Source organism: Ceratosolen solmsi, unplaced genomic scaffold, assembly GCF_000503995.2.
Source record: "Ceratosolen solmsi marchali unplaced genomic scaffold, CerSol_1.0 scaffold13, whole genome shotgun sequence".
Taxonomy (NCBI): domain Eukaryota; kingdom Metazoa; phylum Arthropoda; class Insecta; order Hymenoptera; family Agaonidae; genus Ceratosolen; species Ceratosolen solmsi.
This window is the reverse complement of record NW_011948418.1, coordinates 7,371,344-7,392,433: the sequence shown is the minus strand read 5'-3', so window position 1 is coordinate 7,392,433 and position 21,090 is coordinate 7,371,344. Positions and strand designations below refer to the sequence as shown.

The 21,090-nt window shown below is 30.3% G+C and overlaps 4 protein-coding genes across 5 annotated transcripts in view; 1 reads left to right on the top strand and 3 right to left on the bottom strand.

Moving 5' to 3' along the window:
- Nucleotides 1–99: 99 nt before the first annotated feature.
- On the bottom strand, nt 100–2,468 carry Uch (Ubiquitin carboxyl-terminal hydrolase). Of its 2 annotated transcripts, none has more exons than XM_011497036.1 (8): nt 2,432–2,468; nt 1,957–2,207; nt 1,867–1,878; nt 1,641–1,769; nt 1,403–1,545; nt 725–866; nt 555–630; nt 100–454 (listed from the first exon to the last, which is right to left on the bottom strand). In XM_011497036.1, the coding sequence occupies exons 2-8, from the start codon at nt 1,987–1,989 to the stop codon at nt 309–311; spliced, it is 681 nt and encodes a 226-aa protein (XP_011495338.1). In that variant the 5' UTR covers nt 1,990–2,207; nt 2,432–2,468; the 3' UTR covers nt 100–308. The 2 variants fall into 2 exon arrangements, with proteins under 2 accessions (XP_011495338.1, XP_011495337.1); XM_011497035.1 differs by lacking the exon at nt 2,432–2,468 and adding an exon at nt 2,334–2,419.
- Nucleotides 2,469–6,552: 4,084 nt separating this feature from the next.
- Nucleotides 6,553–8,679, top strand: wkd (TBC1 domain family member whacked). The gene is made up of 4 exons (XM_011497034.1): nt 6,553–6,937; nt 7,017–7,584; nt 7,816–8,085; nt 8,161–8,679. Exons 1-4 carry the CDS (start codon nt 6,789–6,791, stop codon nt 8,278–8,280), a joined length of 1,107 nt encoding a protein of 368 aa, XP_011495336.1. The 5' UTR covers nt 6,553–6,788; the 3' UTR covers nt 8,281–8,679.
- A 4,104-nt stretch (nt 8,680–12,783) lies between these two features.
- On the bottom strand, nt 12,784–20,202 carry LOC105360198 (tetraspanin-9). The gene is made up of 6 exons (XM_011497031.1): nt 19,740–20,202; nt 19,352–19,570; nt 17,258–17,440; nt 14,612–14,824; nt 14,317–14,536; nt 12,784–14,195 (listed from the first exon to the last, which is right to left on the bottom strand). Exons 1-6 carry the CDS (start codon nt 19,803–19,805, stop codon nt 14,125–14,127), a joined length of 972 nt encoding a protein of 323 aa, XP_011495333.1. The 5' UTR covers nt 19,806–20,202; the 3' UTR covers nt 12,784–14,124.
- Nucleotides 20,203–20,796: 594 nt separating this feature from the next.
- The window catches only part of Elp4 (Elongator complex protein 4), a 1,766-nt gene continuing 1,472 nt past the window's right edge, over nt 20,797–21,090 (bottom strand). The window contains 2 exon segments of the mRNA XM_011497310.1: nt 20,797–20,904; nt 20,990–21,090. The exon segment at nt 20,990–21,090 is cut by the window's right edge and continues 4 nt beyond it. Of these exon segments, the coding sequence (XP_011495612.1) occupies nt 20,797–20,904; nt 20,990–21,090 (209 nt within the window).

Here is a 21,090-nt window from a genome sequence, read left to right as displayed (position 1 = left end):
GTATCATTTTAATTATCGATATTCAAGATAAAAATATACACGATTCATATAAAAATTTTAAAAATAATAAAAATCAATACTTATTATATCTAGCTTTAAGCTAAAATATATTTTTTAATTTCCAAGATATTTAAAATGGATTATTAATTGTTTTCTTTTGTACAGCACATTATATAAAGCTTTTTCCAAACGTCCACTCAATATCAATTTCGATAAATTGACGAAACAAATACATTGAAGAAAATCTTAAGCACAGTCGAAAAATTAATGAATAATGAGATGCAAAAATAAATTATCTTGCGTAAACTTCATTCGTTTGATACAAGAGCAATCATAGTAAAGCGAACTTCTTCGGGATCATGATTCATGTATTCTTGACAGACGCGAGCAGCATCTTCAAGGAACGTTTCTGAACTTGATGGTCCATGATTAATTGGATATGGCTTTCTGCCATCTAAATGTAAAATTCACAAAAATTATTGTTTAATCGAAAGAATTTGTTAATTATACTTATTAAACTTGTAAAAGTAATGGATTATTGTGCTAAAAATTACCGAGCTCATATATCAATCCATCTTTTTCAACAAATGCTACAAAGTGATGAATAATTTTTTCATCTTCTCTTGGAACCTGATAATAAAATTTTTTATGAATTAAGAAACCAAAATAATAAATGTCTTTATCATTCATCATTGTAATAAATAAAATTAATCGCACTGCTTACCTCGGTTTGTCCTTCTTGGGCAAAATCTTGATGAGTACTACTAATGCCTTGAGCTTCGACTAACTTTTCACCTCGTTTCTCGGAAGTTAAATCTTTGGTTTCATCTAAAAATTTCTTCAGATCTCCATCCGCAAGCTCGATTCTGCACAAGCAATAATAAAACAATAAAAAAGAAACTTTTATTATTGAGAATAAAAAAATATTTTATCCCCACCAATTATTATTTTACTCGTTATCTAATTTAGGTAAGCGTAAGTTTATTTTTTAATTTAAATAACAAAATTTACAACGAACTATATTAAATAGTGCAGGTAATTTTGTCCACATAAATGTATAAATAATTGAAAAGCAATGAAATATCTGACAAATTTTTATCATTATTTTTTCTTTTAAGTTACTATCTACAATTTATTTGAGCTACTTATACAATAAATAAACTGCCTCCAATTTATAGAATATATATATTTTCATATGTGAAAAAATCATTGTAATATTTAAACTCTTTATTTTAATAAATAAGATCATTGAATTTAATGAATTATAAAATATTTTTAACAATATTTATATTATATTTTACGGTTAGTTTATTTATATAAGTATTGGAATAAAATGTATCAATAATTTTTATCTTACTATATTTGTCATTTACTCGTTTAATTTCGATAATTCAATACTTACACATCAAGATTATTTGCTACGCAATGAAGTAACGCTATCGTTCCGCAAGCATTTGAAACATATTGAACCAAATGATAAACATTATCGGTATTAGCACCAGCTTCCTTTTCTTTATTTTCCAATTCAGTTTTAAAAACCTCTGTCTATAGAATATAGTAAATAAAAAGATTAAACGAATCCCTTGACAGAAAATGCAAAATAAAGATACAATGTAATAATGATAATACTGATAACCAACCTTTGGAGATATAGGATAGAGTAATATTAGAGATACAACTGGTTTTGGTAACATCGCTAACAATTCTGGATCCAGACCATAAACATCTACCAATTCCCATTTTTTAGGTACACCAAATTTGTGCAAAAACTACTTAAAATAATAATTAAGAAATAAAATATTACATACATCAAGTACTTATTCCTATTAATATACAGTAAGACAATGCATATAATCGGCGATTTACCTTTGTCATAACCTAAAAAAAAAAAAAATTTTCATAATCAAACTTTGTCAATGGAGATACGTTAAATTAAAGATAAATTCATTAACAAACCTCTGGATTCGATTCCAGCGGTACCCAAGCCATTTTATTTAATCTATTTCTGCTTTAATTATAATTTACTTTTAAAAAAAAAGCGATTTGTTGCGAAGATATCTATGTGTAAAGCCGCCTACAGCAGCAATCATCAGTTTTTATCACGTTTTTATCAAGTTTCGCATTAATCATAAATAAATTTGCAAAAACAGTCGATTGCAAAAACTATGTCAAACAGTTCAGCCAACAGAATCTCACTTGATTATGTTCTTTAAAAAAAAAATAAACGGTATAAGTGAAAAATTGGATGGTTGGCATTTTAGTTGTTAACAATTACTCTTGAATATTATATAAATTACAACAAAGATTCATTATATTTCAATGCACGCATTTACCGGTTATTTACATCGTACCATACATACTCTTAATCATCAATACTCAAAATAATTATACACTTAAATCGTTAAGTTAAATAATATTACTACGCACCCACCATATTTTAATTAGAATGTTGACTATTTTTCTTTTCTTATCTCTTTCTCTTTTTTACAAGTTATTTTTATAAGAAGCTGGAACTTGGAATCTGACGTAAAGGAATAAATTAGCAGTAGGAACTGATGTATATCGTGCTGTCATCGTTACCCACTTACGACACGTCACAAATTCATTCCCTTTAATATGGCATCTTTATTTTCGGGAAGTTTCACGTAGGCCAGATTAAAAAAAAAAAAAAAAAAAAAAAAAAAAAAAAAAGAATGATACTTGCTCGCCGTTGAAATATATAAGAAAGAATTAAACAGAAGAAGGCTTTTCTTAGAAATAAAGGATAAGAAAATGATATTAGTTGGGCATAGTTAGGCCCAGCAGTTAGCAGTCCACAAATAATGTTTAAAAATGAGTTGCACGTGTATCGTATCTCGATATTAATGAATTTTTGCAAAGGCTAGCGTCATCCATTTTTAAGGAGGAGATGAAACTATCGTGTTTATTGTTTAGTCGTTGATTTTTTTTTTTTTTTTTTTTTTTTTTTTTTTTTTTCGAATACAGGCAATACCCACACGTAATTATAATACTTAACATGCATCGCTAATGTTTTATAAGTTAAATAAGAAATTTTGTGCTTTATAAATGTGACATAAACGTGACATTTCTCTAATTATTTAAACGATTCTCCCAATTATCAATTAATATTGGATTATGATGGATACTTCTCGTATAGTATACGACAATTATGCTTTAACTCGACAATTATGACTGACTTCTATTTTCTTTAAAGCTTCGATCGTCGGTTGCGATTGATATCTGCTTGTTGCAAAAAGAGATTTAAATGGCATATAATTATATCGAAATCATTATGGATTTGTTTAATTTTTGCGAATAAATTGTGGGCGTAATTTGATATAAAAGGCAACGTGCGCGCGACCATTAAATATTGCAAATTATGTATGAATTATAATTGAATACGAAATATAGTTTTTACTGACTTTCAAGCGTATTTCATAAATCTATCGTGAATTCAAATGAAATCCTACATGCATTTATAATAATACTATTAAGTGAATTAAACGTTGGTAAGAGGCAATTTTCATAATATCCATCGTATTATTATAAATATAAATATTCTTGATTGCTAAAGTTATGAAAATTTGAAAAAGAAAATTTTGCAATTTTTAACGCTATGTAATGGAGTCGAACGAACAGAACGTAGACGCTGCAGAATTTTCCGTGAAAAGAAATTTTAATCGAAAGTTTAAACAAAAGCCAGTCTTCGTTATATTAAGTTAAAAGTAGTTTTATATCAAAGTGTGGACAATCTAGAAATAAATTTGGCAAAAGTATTTGTTTTTTTACAAGTTTTTTTTTTTTTTATAACAGACCTGTTGTACGTTAATTTTAATGAATGTAGAATAAAATTTTATTGGCAGGAAATCGATTATGAAACTCGGATAAATTGAAATTCTTAAGGCACGTGTAAAATACTTCCAATAAAATAATAAACAATTATAATAATAATAATAATAATAATAATAAGTAAGATATTTAACTATTCAATATACAACAGACTTATTTTGTATAGACTCTCGTTAAACAAATGAATATTTATTTTTCTTTCGTATGACAAATGAAATAATCAAGATATATTTGAATTTAATGGTTATAAATAGTGTCGTAATAATGCAGCGACGTCTTATCTTCTACTTATAACATAAAATTACAAACAAAATTGATTTTATTAAGACATAATTTTATTTCTTAACAATGGCTAAATAATTATATTATATGTAACCATGACAACGAAGACTTGTCAATAATGGATAAGAGTAGAAAGGTTAGGATTAACGAAAATACTTTTTGAAAACAATTGAACGTGCAAATCGTTTTTTTAATTTTAACAATTGCTCGATTACCATCATTTATATTGATAAATTTTCAGTGCGCGAAGAGTGGTGCGCCAATACTTGGTAAGAATTTAAAGAAACTCCGTCTATTGTATCGTTATTATTAAAATTATCGAAAAATCCAAACGCGTAAATGAAATTGAAAATTTAAGTATATATTGTATCGTAGCCCACTATCGCTAAAAGCAAAGAATTTCTATTGAAAAACTCAATTGTATCATTGAAGATACGTACGATAAGCTGCTCATAAAACTGTTAAAACTTAAAACTATTTGTAATTACTCATTCGTAAAATAATATGCGAGATATTTAAGAAAAGGCGATCTTAATTTAAAATACAAATGAATTTTGGATATAGACATTCCAGATTGTGTGGCAAATGTAATTTGGATATTCTCAAAAGTATTTAATAAAATTTCCTTGTACTCGATGTACGTCACAAGATAAGGAGCTGCTTTTTGGCCATTGTTTGCAAGTTAATTGAAAAATAACATTTTTCTAGCTTAAAATTAAAAAATCTACCGAATACTTTAACCTAAAATAAAGTTTTAAACTATTAAGATTGAATTATAATGAAATTATATCCGTAAGCTTTATACATTCGCCATCGTCATTCTCATCTCACTACATTGTGCTGTTTTAATAAAAAATTTTGCTTCTATTCATTGAAAAGGTTTATTATATTTTCGTTATGAGTGCAAAAAGGAATGAAAAGATTTTTATACGTTTAGGTGTTTTTTTTTTCTTTTCACACACTGATGATTTCACGTCGTTCGCTCGAAAATCAAAATCTGTATATAAATGTTTTTTTTTTTTTTTTTTTTTTTTTTTTTTTTAATTATTTTATTGCTTCCTAACATTCACAAATTTTTAAAATTTTTTGCAATTTCACTATAATGTCTCACGGAATATTTACCTATATTGATTACTTCATTTATATATATATATATATTCTGCATACATAGCGCTTATTTAATAAACATCACAAAGCAAAAAGTATTGAATACTAATCGCATACACGGATAGTTCCAATCAAGAGTCTCTTTGTGAATGCTTTATTAAACAAAGTATGTGATTTTTCACAATATGACTGAATGTATCGAAAACCTATGTAAGCGACGAGTGATATATTATTGTTTAAAACACCATTAATCTAAGACTATGAATAATATTTTAAAAAGTTTTCGTTTGTAATACGCAATAATGCCAATTTAGTTTTGCTAAGCCGATAATGGAAAAAAAAAGAAGAAAAAAATAAGAAAAGTGAAAGAGAGATATAGATAAATAATTTTCCATATATTTTTGTACGTCTATGGGTAAATTTATATTTATGGGTCGAATAAATTGTCCGATAAATTGTGCGCGCACTGTGCGTCCTGCCTTCACAGCGTAAAAAGATGCATCAGATGTAAGGGAATTTTAACTCTAATGTAAGCTTGAATTTATAACGATAATGAGATAACGATGATGATGATGATGATGATGATGATAATAATAATCGAACGTAATAGCGAGCTGGTATGTTTTAAAATCCGCGGTAAGATAAGGACCAATCGATGCGAAAATTACAATTTATAATATTCGTTTCTATGTTTGTATATTATAGCTGCCGATTTGGTTCTAGGAGAAGTGGAAGCTTGAGATTTGCAGTGCCGAGTCCCCTCCATGATATTTTTAGAAAAAGACAGAGTTCCCTCTGAAACGCGCCCACCTCTTTGACTACAGGAGCGTTTCGACCAACAGATGCTCGCTCAGGCTATACTGAGTCTATGTTGAAACGTCAAATTGTCGTGATAAGTTTGATAACACATTGACGGAAGGAAAACAAAACTGAAGGTTAAAAAGAAAAGGGACGAACGACTAGACGTGTCTGCCGCGGATGGTGTTGGCTTTATTTAATGCCGATTGAGAGCTGATGAAAGTCATGCACAGCGTAGTTTTAATGAACTAATCGAGCGTTTATATTTTCATAAGCTTCTTCATGTTGTTGGGCGTACAAGTTTGAAGCAGATATTTGGACGTCGACTTATGTGCTTTGAAGATCGTTTCGGTAAAGTTGGGAAGTCGATAGCTCGTCGTGTGGAAAGATCATTTGAGTATTGAAGGGAAAGCAATTATTGTTGCATGTATTATTGACAGAGACGACCTGTACGCGCGTTATTTGCATCTAATTATGTCCAAATAATTAGGACGTACACGCCTTTTTTTTCTTTTTTCTTTTTTTTTTTTTTTTAAAGTAGTCTCGAATTCAGCCAGCATTTCTTCGGCATTTAGTAAGTTTTGTTTATTGATATGTTCAATTGGATGTTAATTAAGTGTCGATATAAATTTAAGGGAAGAAAATAATTTTAAGAACGGTCAAATGTATACGGGAAGTTTAAGTAATCGAGGGTCCAAAAATTAAGAATAATTTTTATTAAGACATTTCTGTAAGAAAATTAAAAGAATGCTATGGCTGCCTCGGTGCCACGGAACACCGAGGAAGACACAAACATAGAATCAGAGTCGGAAGGAAGTAGCATTTATCAGTGTAGTTCTGTAATATCCACCGTTCCAGATAGACATGGATTTCTCGGTGGCTCGCAGTATAGTCCCGAAAGGTATAATTTTCCACACAGTGCAATAACGTAGAGAAGCTTTGGCGTGTTCTACATTTTATCGTTACGTTTCTTGTTTTAGAAAGCAAGCGATACCGCCAGAAGTCATTCTTAGAAGAGAGAGGAAATGGATAAGGATGCTTAGCAAATGGAGCATATTTATGAGTACAAATTACCGTAAAGTGAGGGAACGATGTAGGAAAGGTATTCCACCTTCCGTTCGTCCTAGAGCTTGGTTAAATCTATGCGGCGGCGCTCTTCTATTAAAAGAAAATCCAAATCTATATCAAGAATTAATCAAACGCCCGGGAGATCCAAAATATATCGATGATATAAAGAAAGACCTGCATCGTCAGTTTCCACATCATGAAATGTTTGTTGAAAATGCCCCTGGTCAGCAAGAGCTTTTCCAAATTCTCAAAGCTTATTCGATCTTAAATACCAAAGTTGGATATTGTCAAGCTCAAGCACCCATAGCTGCCTTTTTACTTATGCACATGCCAGCCGTTCAAGCATTTTGGTGTCTAGTCGCTATCTGCGACAAGTATCTCGTTGGTTATTATAGCCATGGAATGGAAACTTTACAACGAGACGGGGACATACTGTTTGCCTTACTCAAAAAAGTGTCGCCAGTAGCTTATAAGCATTTGGTAAATGTTAAAATATATTTTCCACCTAAAAATTTTTTCTTCTCGTTCTAAAACTTTTGCGTAAACACATTTTACGTAAAAGTTTAAAATTATTTGACTCATACATGTAAATATAAAAAAGGACTATTATTTTAACATTTTTCAGGGCCATTGAATTAATAAATTAATAAATTACATTAATAAATTAATAATAAATGCTTTAATGTATTAAATTTTCAATTAATTTATTAGAAAAAGCAAAAAATGGAACCAATTCTTTACATGGTGGAGTGGTTCTTATGCGTCTATACTCGAACTCTACCCTGGGAAAGTATTCTTCGTATTTGGGACATGTTTCTTTGCGAAGGAGTTAAAATTATTTTCAAAGTTGGTCTTGTCTTATTAAAAGGCTGTTTAGGAAGATCCGGCCAAACAAGAAAATGTCCAACATTGTATGAAACATTGCAGATTTTAAAAAATCCACCACAGTCAATAATGGAAGAAGAATATCTTGTTTATCATGTAAGAAACTTGCAGAAATTTCATCTCAATTACTTAACAATGAAATAATGCTAATGTATCTTTTGCTAAATTCAGATTCAAAAATTGAATATAAACGAGGAGGATTTTGAATATGAACATCAGCGACAAATAATTAAGCGCAGATCGAAAGACCAATCACAGCATCAAGCTGACAGTAATTGGACTAGTTTATAAAAACATTTATTGTCTTATATCGCAACAAAAATGTATCAGTTGGCGTGCCTTTCACTTATTCACATAAGTCATATCATGTTATATCATGAGATATAATAATGTTAATAACATTAAAAAATTCTAAAATGGGTCGTGCAATTTTCCGTAAACTCAATCATTCATTTTTCATATTTGAGAATTCCATAATTTTTTACAAAGTATAAATAAAGCATTTCTTTAAGTAAGCAAAAAACTTTTCCTATACACCTGAAAAAAGGTTGATCCTAATGGATCGATTATTAATGGAACGTTGCCATTATTCTAGAAAATGATGAGAATATGACCTACTAATAAACAAGTATCATCAAGTATATTTATTATACTGTCTTTTCCGTCGATATTTATGTATGTACAAAATAGCGCTTGTAACATGTATTTTTAAAATTATATAAATAATATTGATATTGTTATACATAAATACAACTCATTAGCAATATATTGAATTATCATTTCCTTAAAATATTACGTTTACTCCAGGTTAAAAATATTATATTTTGCTATAAAAATGCGCTAGCTGTGTAAGTCGCAATTAAATTTAGATAAATTCGACACATGTATATTTATATAAACTTTCTTATCAATGGATTTATTATTTAAAGTACTCGTTAAGAGTCGTGAAACGACGCGACGTTTTCCTAAATTTTATGGAAATTTCGTGCATACGCGATAAAAAAAAAAAAAAAAAAAATAATTCTTTAACCGTCCAAAGAAACTCAATTATATAAACTCTAACAAAATCGCAATAAATTCATCATTACCGGATCGATGTGTTGGTATGTTCAAATGATATACGATATTTTACAATCTACTCAATAGGATAAAAAATTCCGTATTACTTGTCAAAATACGACAACTTAGAAAAAAAAATTGAATTACAAAAAGTGTTGTAATGATAATTATTTGTTAATTAATTAATTTGTTATTCTGTGATTTACAATTAAATTGTCAAAAATTGTTTCAATTTCTAATATATAATATATATATATATATATATATATATATATATATTACATCACATTGGGTCAATAGGTCACTAAATCAATATTTATTATTAAAAAAAAAAAATTGTAAATATATTTAAAATTTAAAATAAATTAATAATCAAAATAAATAGAAGCATTGTAAAAATTTTTCATAACAATCGACATAGAAGAAATAAAAATAAAATGTACTTTTATGTCCCTTAATCATCAAATTATTAAATTTGCTTGATTAAATATACATATATTATAATGTTAATTTTATTTTGAAAAAAAAAAAAAAAAATATTTTAAATACCTAAACTAATTTATCATTTAATTTATGTATAAAAATTCTTATCAAAAAATAAATACTCTTCCTTTTAAATACTTGTAATAAATGAATAAACAAGTTATATTCAATTAACATTACATAACTTAAAAAAAAAAAAAATTTGCAAATGCAGTTTATTGTACATACTAGGATTTATATTTCAAAATTCTTAATTTATTACAAGTATTTGCTATACAAGATTTATGTGTTAATGTAAAATAAATAACACTATATTTGAAAGGTTTCGGAATTTTATACACAAAATTATAATTTAAATAGTTTTCGCCTATTTTTATATCTAATTTTCAAACTCATAATTTATAAATGAAGGACTAAATGCATAATTATATTTGTCAAATTATTGTCTTTCTCATCAATGAAATGTCTCAGTAATATCACAACACTGATATTTTCATAGGAAATATTTTTATATTTTATCAACGTAAGCGCTGTGCAAAATTATGGACATACATTCGATCGTTTATTATTTACTTGTCAGAGCTCGGCAGTTGCATAATTTCTGTTTGTCAATGAAATTTTCACGGAGAACTAACTAATTTCTAGTTAAAAGCTCACCGTATTCTTAAACTTTGCTATGACACTTGGCTAAAGCATAGGATAAATAAAAGATTTTTTCCACAAACCAAATATCCTTTCATATCATTTGAAATTAAATGAATCGTGCTCCATGCTTATCTAAAAAAAAAAAAGAACTGCCGTTATTTATTTTTTGACAGAAATTTTCAGGGAACAACAAGGAAATTACTATTATTTGCATTTTTTTTTCTTTTCTTCTTTTTTTTTTTACATAAAAACGAAGACGATTTTCTAGTCTACTACGACATGCTACTCATAGTATATTTTTATACACACTGTACATTAATGCTTTATATATTTGTTTTATTGATAAATAAGTAATAGTGAAAGTGTTGATAGGATTAAAACAAACAAAAACAAAACAAAAAAAAACAAAAAAAAAAAAAAATAAAATTCAATAGATAAACTAATCTAATTCTGTTAATATGCATATTTGGTTATTTATTATTATCAAAGTAGTTATTTCTATAATACCGATTGTGATATATAACCTGGCTATTGTTCTTTCTATATATTTGATTATTGTACAATCTCAAAGTAGTGAATTCAATAACGTAGCTTATGAATCACGTTGGATAGAAGTTATATAATGAATAAAAAATACAATATTATATTATTAAGATAAGATTTTGTTTCGTACGATTACTATATTAAACAATGCAAATAAATATATTTTTATTGTAAAAAGTTGACAATAAAGTGTTTAGAAAAGTTTTATAAATTATCAATGGTATCTGACTGTCCATCGAAGCTGTAAAGATATAATGAAATTGTTACTTCAAACATTTTATATTTACCGAATGTTTTCAATCTATTTTCATTCATTAGACAAAATAAATTGTTAATAAAGCAATATAATTAGTTCATTAAATTATTAATCGTAATTATTTTGCGACACTAAATCATAATAAGATAATAAGATCTTGAAGCCATTAATATTGAGATTTAATATTAATTATATTGCAATTAAATGATGAAATTTTTATATTTTCTTAATTTTATATTGCACTTTTTTATCGTTAGCTTAAATTACGAATTATGAATCTTTAAGTTTTAATTATTTCGAACTATATGGCGATTACTTGGATAAGTAAAGTAGACACGCAATAAAATATAGTTCCTTTATTTTATGTGTTTTATAAATATTTATGAGTAGCGTGATGAAAAACTCGACTACTCTAAGAGGGAAAATTAATGTAAATTATTAAATTTGGATTGAATGCAGATTTCCATAAAGTAAATTGTTAATATTTCACGGAAAAAGCGGCATTATGATAAATTACTAAGTATTAATTAAGCTTGTAATGTAATCTTTTTCGCTTGAATTTTAAATTAATAATTTTTATAAGAAACACGACAATGCAATTATTTCTATCAGATCGTGATATTTTAATGTAGTTTAATAATATTATGGATCTACAAGATAATTATTATAATATATATATATATATATATATATATATATATATATACGTTAATTTATAAAAATTAAATCTGTCAAATAGTTAAATGAAACTCTTATAGTTGATCATAATTGTATGAAAAATATTTTGGAAATTGACAATCAGCGAAAACCAATTACTCGAAAATCTATAAATACTAATCTGCAGTTTATAAATATTGTATATATGCATACCAAATACAATTAATTACAATTTTTACATTTTCAGTAGCATTACTTTAAGCGAAACTATACGTTTTCAATTAATGTCGCGCTCTCGTGATTATTTGAGTCCTTGAATTTAATTATGGCTGCACGAGTCCATTACCCATGGGACTCAATTATATCCATTAATGGAAATACAAATGATAATTACTACGGATTGCAGTACTTTATCAAGAGGGCCAATGATGTTAATTCGTTTGTATTAATCCGAATTTTTTCCCATGAGAAAGAAGTAAGTTATATGTATTTTATTGAAAAATTTTAAAATAATGTGGATAGATTATGATTGAGAGATAATTTTTCTCTTTACTTTAATAATTATGGATTAATTGTAATTTTTACGCGTCGATGTAATCAACTACGATTACAGACTTACTATTAATACAGTTTTTTTTCTCTTTTTAATACAGACATATAATTGGAGTTTCAAACAAAACGAATCGAATGTTATTCTATCAGATCTAAATTGATAAAAAAATAATACTTAAATCATTAATAAAATAAAATATAAAATTAGAAAATATAATTTGTTGCTCAACAGATTTACCTACAACGTGTGTTCGAATAAAATATGTGTAACAAACAAATGTTAAAGATTATAACGATAATTGAATGTATATTAATAATAATGAAATTTTGTTTATTAATATAAAATTAGTTACATAATTATCAAATATAGACAATAATAGAAAATATAATGTTTTAGAGAACCGAAGAAAAAATTATTCTTTTCTTTTTTTTCTTCTTCTTTTTTTATTTCCTCCTTTTTTTTTCTTTCTTTTTTTTTTTTTTTTGCTTTTCATACGAGAGGTAATTTTGTCCTGCACACACTAAACATTATATTACTTCTTTTGAAATTTTTATTATTCAGTAAGTAATAAAATGTATAAATTTGTTAATTTCGTGTATATATACATAATATATTATATATTACGTATATATTGCAGTCTCTTCTTATACTTAAATACGCTTCTGTTTAAACGTGTTTTGGCTTCAACAAGGGCAGTAAGAATAATTTCTTAATAATACGATTATCTAAATAACAATTATAGTGGAGATCAAACTTGGAATTACCACATCATAAAAGAGGCTCTTTTATTATTTCTCGCCAATGGATTTAGGCACAGGTTAGTTAAAACTCGGATAGCTTCGTCTCTGTCAGTGTCTTTTGCATAAAGAGTTTTTCTTTTCCCACTGTGGCTTGACGATCGTACAAATGTGGACGGCGGCTGAATGTGCGCCGATGAAGTTTTACTTGATCCGCTCAATTGATGAAAATCTCTGGTATGCCTTAACTGCTCGTCTTTGGTACTCAAATAAGGATTTCTTGTAAATTTGACGGGATGAGTGACCGTGGAATTGATGGACGAATTTTTGAAATCATTCGCAGTTTGAGTCCCTTTGATAAATGCTGGCATTGTCTGCACTGCCGATTTAGATTTTGGGATTGACGGCGCTTTCCGTTTAGTTGTCGTTCGCTCTCTTAGCTTCTGCTGATTAATCGTCGAAGCTGATTGCGGCGCGTTTGTGGCTTTACCACTCGTTATATATAATTGCAATGGATCCTTAGTACCGTAATTCTTCCATGTGTCGGCAGACGAGGCTGTGACGATAGTTTCTGACTCGCGCATCCCTATCAAAGGTACACCGAGTACTGCTTTCTTTCGTTTACCATTGCGCGATTGCTTGTAATTGTCATTCGCGCAGCTAAGATTCTTTTCGTATATGCTTATTTTCGTGTTAACGAGCCCGGATTTTTGCACGGCTTTCAAGGTGTTCGACTGCTTATCTGTAATTGTATTTTTAATCGCTTTCGTTGACTTTCGCGTTCTCATGCCGCTCTTGGAATGAAGACTGGACGCATTTTCTATAAAATTATAATGACCTTGTAGGCTACAATCGGCACTAAAATTTAAATCCACCTGTTGTCGGCGACGTCGTCGACTACGCCGTTGCGACGGCCTTAACGTTGAAATGCTCATTATTTTCTTTGACTTTCCCGATAAAAAGTCTCCCTTCAATTTATTTCCAATTGGAAAATGAAACGATTTTATTAACACCGCGCGCTCGTTCTCCTCTCTATCTAGAGCGCTCTGCTTTAAAAAATATTTCTCAAGATCATCGTTAGGTACATCTATTGGATGTTCCCAGTACCTAGAGTCATTTTGTACTTCATTTTTCGCGTTTTCGTTCCTCATATTATACGCCATATTCGCTTTTAACGAATTCTCACTGCCCTCGAGCCATCTTCAAGACTTTCCAGCAAAGCTGCTCCCAACTGTCATTGATAATTGATTTTCCAAGCTTCCACAGTTTATTCCTAAAATTTGTTAAACGTCATAAATAAAAAGCTCATAATAATTCACGAATTTAAGATAAGAATATATTGCCAAATGGCGATGTTTATCGAAAAATTGCACGAGATATTATAATAATTGTACCATAATCGTGATCGATTTCGTTGAAAGGGCTTAACGTTTGCGTCGAGGTGAACGTTGACGTCTGAGCTCTCTTTCTCTTCTGCCGCCGACTCTTTTGATTGGTACAAGCCAAAAGTGTGCTCAGCAAGGCACATAGCTCAACCAAAACAACGGCCAGCCCTATCGCCAATAATATCAATGCCTGATCTTGCATCCAAGTTTCAATCATGTCCAAGCAGCCCTGAGTCAGCAAAAAATTAACAACGATTACAATAAAAGGACGCTAAGCATAATTAGCACTGACGCGTGTACGTACTGGAGTGTGACGAGCTTGCTGATGCTGCGTGGGATTGAGCGCTTGGCAGAGGCTCAGGTTCCTCGGCTCGGGATTGAGAAAGGCGTCCGGGTCGTATGAATTGTTCAAGAAGCAGCAACTCAACGGCACGATGAGCTCGCGGCGCCCGAGCTCTTGAACCCGCCACCATGAAGTCCCGTAATTGCTGCTTCCATTTATTCCACAACACGAGAACTGCAATCGCATTCGTTAACGCGTTGATTAATCTTACCATCTGCGTTGCTCTTTGTATGAGCCCTTCAGGTCGAGTCGAGTATATATAAACACGGTAACTTAATTTCGCTCCACTTCCTTGATCATGAGCATTCAACTTATCAGCATTTCATCATCACATATATGTTTAAGCTATTTCAAACTAATGTTATACTTTGCCTACAATTTCTATTCCGACCAATTCCAATCAATTATCGACTGCTTTTCACACACAACATTCGATTATTAAGCTTAAAGATTTTATATTCTACTGTTTATACGATGTTCCTTAATTATCGTATACTTTTTATTATAAAAGTAAGTGCATATGTTTCTATGAAGGCGCGCGCGTGTGCACACACACACGCACGCGCGCACACGCACACACACGCACACACACGCACACACACACACACACACACGCACATATAATGAGTATATTAAAAATACAAATTAAATTAAGCAGTCGATAATCTACATAACATTGACAAATACATTACAATATTTACGATCATTGTTTAAATTTTAACGAAAGGTATTAAACAATTTTTTAATTATTAAAATGATTTTTTGAATCATCAACTTTATAATCTTTCTTATACTTGTATTTCATCTAAAATACGTTGATATTAATGGAATAAAGAGTAATAGTAATCAATAAATTTGAATTTACGATGTAATTTGAAGGTTTCTTTATACAAGAACATTTATATTCTTTCTTACGGAGTAATCTTATATTACATTAAATTTATTTTATTAATAATTACAATAAACGAAATAGTTCATATTTTTAATAAAAATAATATTGATTAATAGATAAATGATATAAAATATATTAGTAAAGATGAATTGAGATATTCACTGAAACGCGCGTACAAAAATTACTTTAGAAATATTCAAGCATTTTCATTGGAGATATTAAAGTATATTTATTATATTAAATTATAAACAAATCGAAATTGGCCGAAACTGGTATTAAATCATTCGTCTCATTATGTAAGGAAACGCTTTTTTATAAGCAATATTAATTTAATCTCATTATTCATTATTCAAGCTCTATGATAAATGAAATATAATATTATGTGATTTATCTTGTATGTGTAAATAATAATAAAAAAATAATATATAATATAAAAGAATTTGAAAAATTAATCTTCCTACGTAATAACATTTAAATAGTTTTTAATATATTATTGTAAATATAAATTGTCTCAGAATGTGAAACGTTATATTTGAACGATAATCTTCATAAATATCTTGTATAAAGAACAAAACACTAAATAAGCCATAATAATAACGTAATTTCTACTAATATGTTATTTTATACTAGTAAATTATAAGGAAAATCTAGATGTAATCGTAGCTTTTATTCAAGAGGTGAAAGTAATGAAAGATTTGTCGATTAAATACAATGAGCAATGGCAAATAATTATCTATTACCGGCTTTTAAAAGAAAATAAAATACTCAATATTCCAATTGACTCATAGTTCAATCGTATAAACGTAATAAAAAATAATCTCTTTGATAGTAATAATAATAAAACATGTATCAATAACAATTGATGCGATCTACTGAAAAATTTATTCGATTATAAAAAGGATTTTCAAATTAGTAGTAAACTTTAAAGAAAAATCTTTCCCAATATTACTACTGATTAATTGCTATTACTATTAAATAAATTTAATAATAATAATAATAATAATAATAATAATAATAATAATAATAATAATAATAATATAAAATTCTATCTCTCAAGAATCGATCGATTGTAACTATTGTAATATATAAATCGTATTAAAATAAAATAATTTAGAGAAGATACATGTAAAGTTATTAAATGTCAATAGATATAATGAATGTTGAAATAATTTTTATGATGCAAAAAAAAAAAAAATGTTAAAAATCTTAATTGTCATTCTTACGTTAAACAATATACGATTGTACAATATATGAATATTTAATTTATATTTCTTGTCTTTACAAAATTTATAATACCAAATAACGGATAATACAACTTTTCTCCTCTGTCCTAATAAACAGCACTGGATTTCTTTATTCAAAATAAAGAATTCCTCCTATCATTATCATCGTTGTTGATATTATTATTATTATTATTGTTGTTGTTGTTGTTGTTATTGTTATTGGGGGGGGGGGCTGTTGGTTGTTTTGGCATTAGAAGACACTTATGGCCTAAATCGGAATTATGAAATACAATTGGCCAAATTTCACGGCCAATAATAGCCGTGACGACGACTTATTCCATAAAATTCCTCGTTAGGCCGCGCAGAAAAATCGTTAATGCTGTAAGCGACTCATAAATAAATGTCGACTAGCAACATGCAGCCGTTAGCAGTTCGCTGACTGGTCGGGTGCCTAAACACTCGACAACGATAACTTCGTGAATGCATATTTACGGAAGTCTGTGCGAGGTCGAGGGCTGCGGTGAACTGCTCGCGGCCCGGAAGTGCGTAGCTCCGCTGCAACGCCTTGAGTAAACGAGGCGCTCTCACGTTGACACCCAGCAGGTGCGGCCAGAACACCACGATCATGCAGATCGAACACTTCCCGATCAGCAGGAGCGCTATGATGCTTACGTACTGTAAACAAACACGGTGACAAAGGCATTTTAACGCGGTACATAGCCATTTATTATCATTCCTTACATCCTGACATCCTCATTGTTATTATTGGGGCATTAATTGGTTTTCGTTAAAGTAAGTTTCACAGCTACTCCCGGTCCGTTTGCTATACCTTGGGCTTCCAATAATATTCTTTAAGCTATCTCGTACTTATTCTTAACAATGGAGTCGTAAATTTTAGTTTGAAAAGAAATTTATTTGAGTTATTATTGTAGCGTTATTGTACTATTACGAATGAAGAGCGCAAAGAAAATGAATTTCTAATAATGACTGCACTCCTCGCTAATGAATATACTCACTCTATTTACTATTTGAATGAGCGTATTTGCATTTTCATTTTTAAGTTTCACATTATCGACGACCGATGTTATTATGCATGGATTAATTAATCGAGCGGCACGTCGTACTGCAATTGATGATCAATGATGCGATTAAAAGAATCGCGAGAATGTAACGAATTGGACAAATTGATTCTGCTATTGATCTACAACCTAAATAACTCATAAGCGAATCGCACGAAGATTGCAAAGTTAATCGAGGATAATCAAAATTCATTAAACAAATAATCGAGCAGTGTTATTTTTATAAAATAACGTGAGCAATTAAAGTATTGTTTGAAATTACATGGAAAGCATGCTGTGATAAAAAGTAAGAAAAAGATTTCTAAATTATATTTCAATGTTTGATGAGTTATTTGCAATTATATACGACTACTTGAAAGGCATTGTTATTATAATACTTAAAGCGCTTATTATATTTCAATTTCTAATTTAATTAGACGTTGAACTAGTTAAAGAATAAAAAGTGTGTTAACACGTGAAAGTATATATATACTACATTATTAATGATAATTGTTGTTTATAAATCACAGATATCTGTTTAATGTAGCAAATTTGATCCTTTTATCTTCAATTTATAATACATATTTTAGGGACAAGTTGATTATTAAAAATTCATTTTAAATTGGATTAATATTATTATTAATACACTAAAAGTATAATACCTGTAAGAAGCGCTTGTTACTCATTATAAATAATTCTCGATAAGTCAATGCAATAGTACTTTACTTATACTCGTCAATATAAATTCTATTTGTTTGTTGTAAATATTACTCTTAATCATCGAGTAAAAAAAATTCGTTTTCAGATATAAGGAAATATAATGAAAAAAAAAAAATATATATATATATATATATATATATATATATATATATATATATATATATATACGTTATAACTATTTCATAATCGATTAGGTAAATCGAGATTATCGTAACAATGGACAATGAAATTTTGAACAATAAAAAAGAATTTTCTTTATTTCATCATTTAGCTTATATTCTTAATTGTCATTGTATATAGAAATTATAAGATCTTTACTAGCTAAAAGTATGTTTGATAATTGTAGTATACATAGCGTAATAATATTATAATTATATGTATTATTGAATGAACGTAGTTGAATTTTGAAGCTAATTGTTATGAAATATATAAAATTGTTCAATTTGACAATTAGACCCTTTCCATAATACCGAGCGTCAAGCAATAAAATAATTATTTATGAAAAATCGGATTCTTTTTATTTTATTTTTGTTTTTGTTCTTTTTTTGTTTTTTTTTTTGCTTTTGTTTTTTGTTTACCAATAAAATCGCTTTAATCATATGATAAAATATTTCGTTTATTCGTAACATCATAAAAAAATAGCTCCAATATATAATTTACAATACAAATATTTCGCATCGCATACGTATTATTACGATCGTCAAATGCTCTACGACAATAAACATTATAGCAGCCGTGTTAAAGCCACATTAATTGCCATTGCTAAGAGTGTCGTCGCTGTTTGCCGTAATAAACAACGAATACTTACGGTTGCGGTAATACAACAATTGTGGAGACACGAAGCCCAGCATCCGAGTATGCCAGTGATGGCTATAGCAAAACCGATGACGACAACGACGAGCGCGACGTAATAAAAAAGCGGCTGCTCCGGATGAACGTCACTCGCTCCCAGCAATCGTGACAATAAAACCCTGTCGCTGTCAGCCAGCAAAAGTGCCCCCAATGACATCAACACAAAGCCCGACATCTGAAAGCGAATCGAGCCATTTTTCACTCCATCCTTCCACCCCGCAGCATTAATCTTACGATAGATATTTAGATATTTAGATATTTATATATACACATGTACACAAGATGTCATTTGGTAGATTATAAGCGGCGCCAGCCGTATCCAGCCCTTACGATTAATTACTCACTAAAAATATGATGTTCGAGCAGCACATGAAAGCCTTCATCAGGCCCAACCTCTTTTTTTCTTGCATTCTTTGTTTATCAGGGGAGCCGGTCGAACCGACGAGACCTCATGCCACCGAACAAACGCTAATCACTGATCACCGCTGAATACACACACTTTACTGGCTGAATTGGAAAGCAGCCGCTCGCAATGGAACTGCATGCACTTTGTAAGTTTTAGCCGCGCGAGAGAAATTACGCGGAGTATCGACGATCGTACGCGGGACTGTGCGGGAGCAGAAAAGCTGTCGTAACTCCGACCTGAGAGCAACTCGCTCGAGTTCCCTCCTAGAGTACCTCATGCGCGACGCGCCGTGCCAATTCGACCTCACCTAAGCCCCAAACGCCAACGGAAGGAAGTGCCTTGCTCTCGGTCCCCCTCGTATTAACCTACCGGAAGCGAGATACGCCTCCCCCTCCATCACACTCTGTCGTTCACCTGTCTATTCGCTTAGCTGGCTTAGCATTTCCAACAAACGGGCTCTTTGTCGGGCCAAATGTCGGCCGATACCCACCCACAGGCTCATTAGTATTTTAAGGGCGACTCGCTTATCGCTAACGCCGCTTTATCCCTCGGTATATTAGCATTACCACTCGTAACCAACAATATTCGTTTCTCAAAGACAAAAGGTATCGACGAGTGCGCTTCGATTCGCGCTTCGATTCGCGCTTCGATTCGCGCTTCGATTCGCGCTTCGACGCTTGCAATAGACATTAAGCGGCCGAAGCCCGTGATTTAGCAGAATTCGAGGGCGTTCGGCTTGCGCTGCAAATTACTTTGCCTCGCATTCCGTATAAAGTGTGCGCTAGAGCGGATTTCATGCACATCATTGTAAGTGCTCAGCAAGCCTATCTCCTGCCTTTGCATTAATTCAGCTCGAGCTCGAGCCCCTCTCGTTGGTTGTTCTGTCCGCCCAAGCAGCGCGTACGTGTACCGTGTCCACGCGAGCATTAGCACTGCTCGGCACACGAGAGCTAATGGGCTATTTTTCACTAGCAGCACACTTTGCCAGACGATAGTTAAAAGTCCAATTTGTGATTGATTGCCGTTCCGCTGCAGCCGATGCTAGCAGCCTCATCTTGTTCCCTTTGACTGCTGTCGTCGAACTCCGGTGGCAAGTGAAATATCTAAATGTGATTACGTTATTCTCCTCGTATTCAATAATAATAACACTTGTGATAATTGCGCTGCTTTATCGCCTGCGCTACTTACCTCGATCACGAAGTTTCTCATACGTAATTTGAAAGCTAAATCGGTGATCTGTGAGTCTTCGTTGATTAGCGTGTTGAAGGCAGGAATTTTCTTTATGTTCA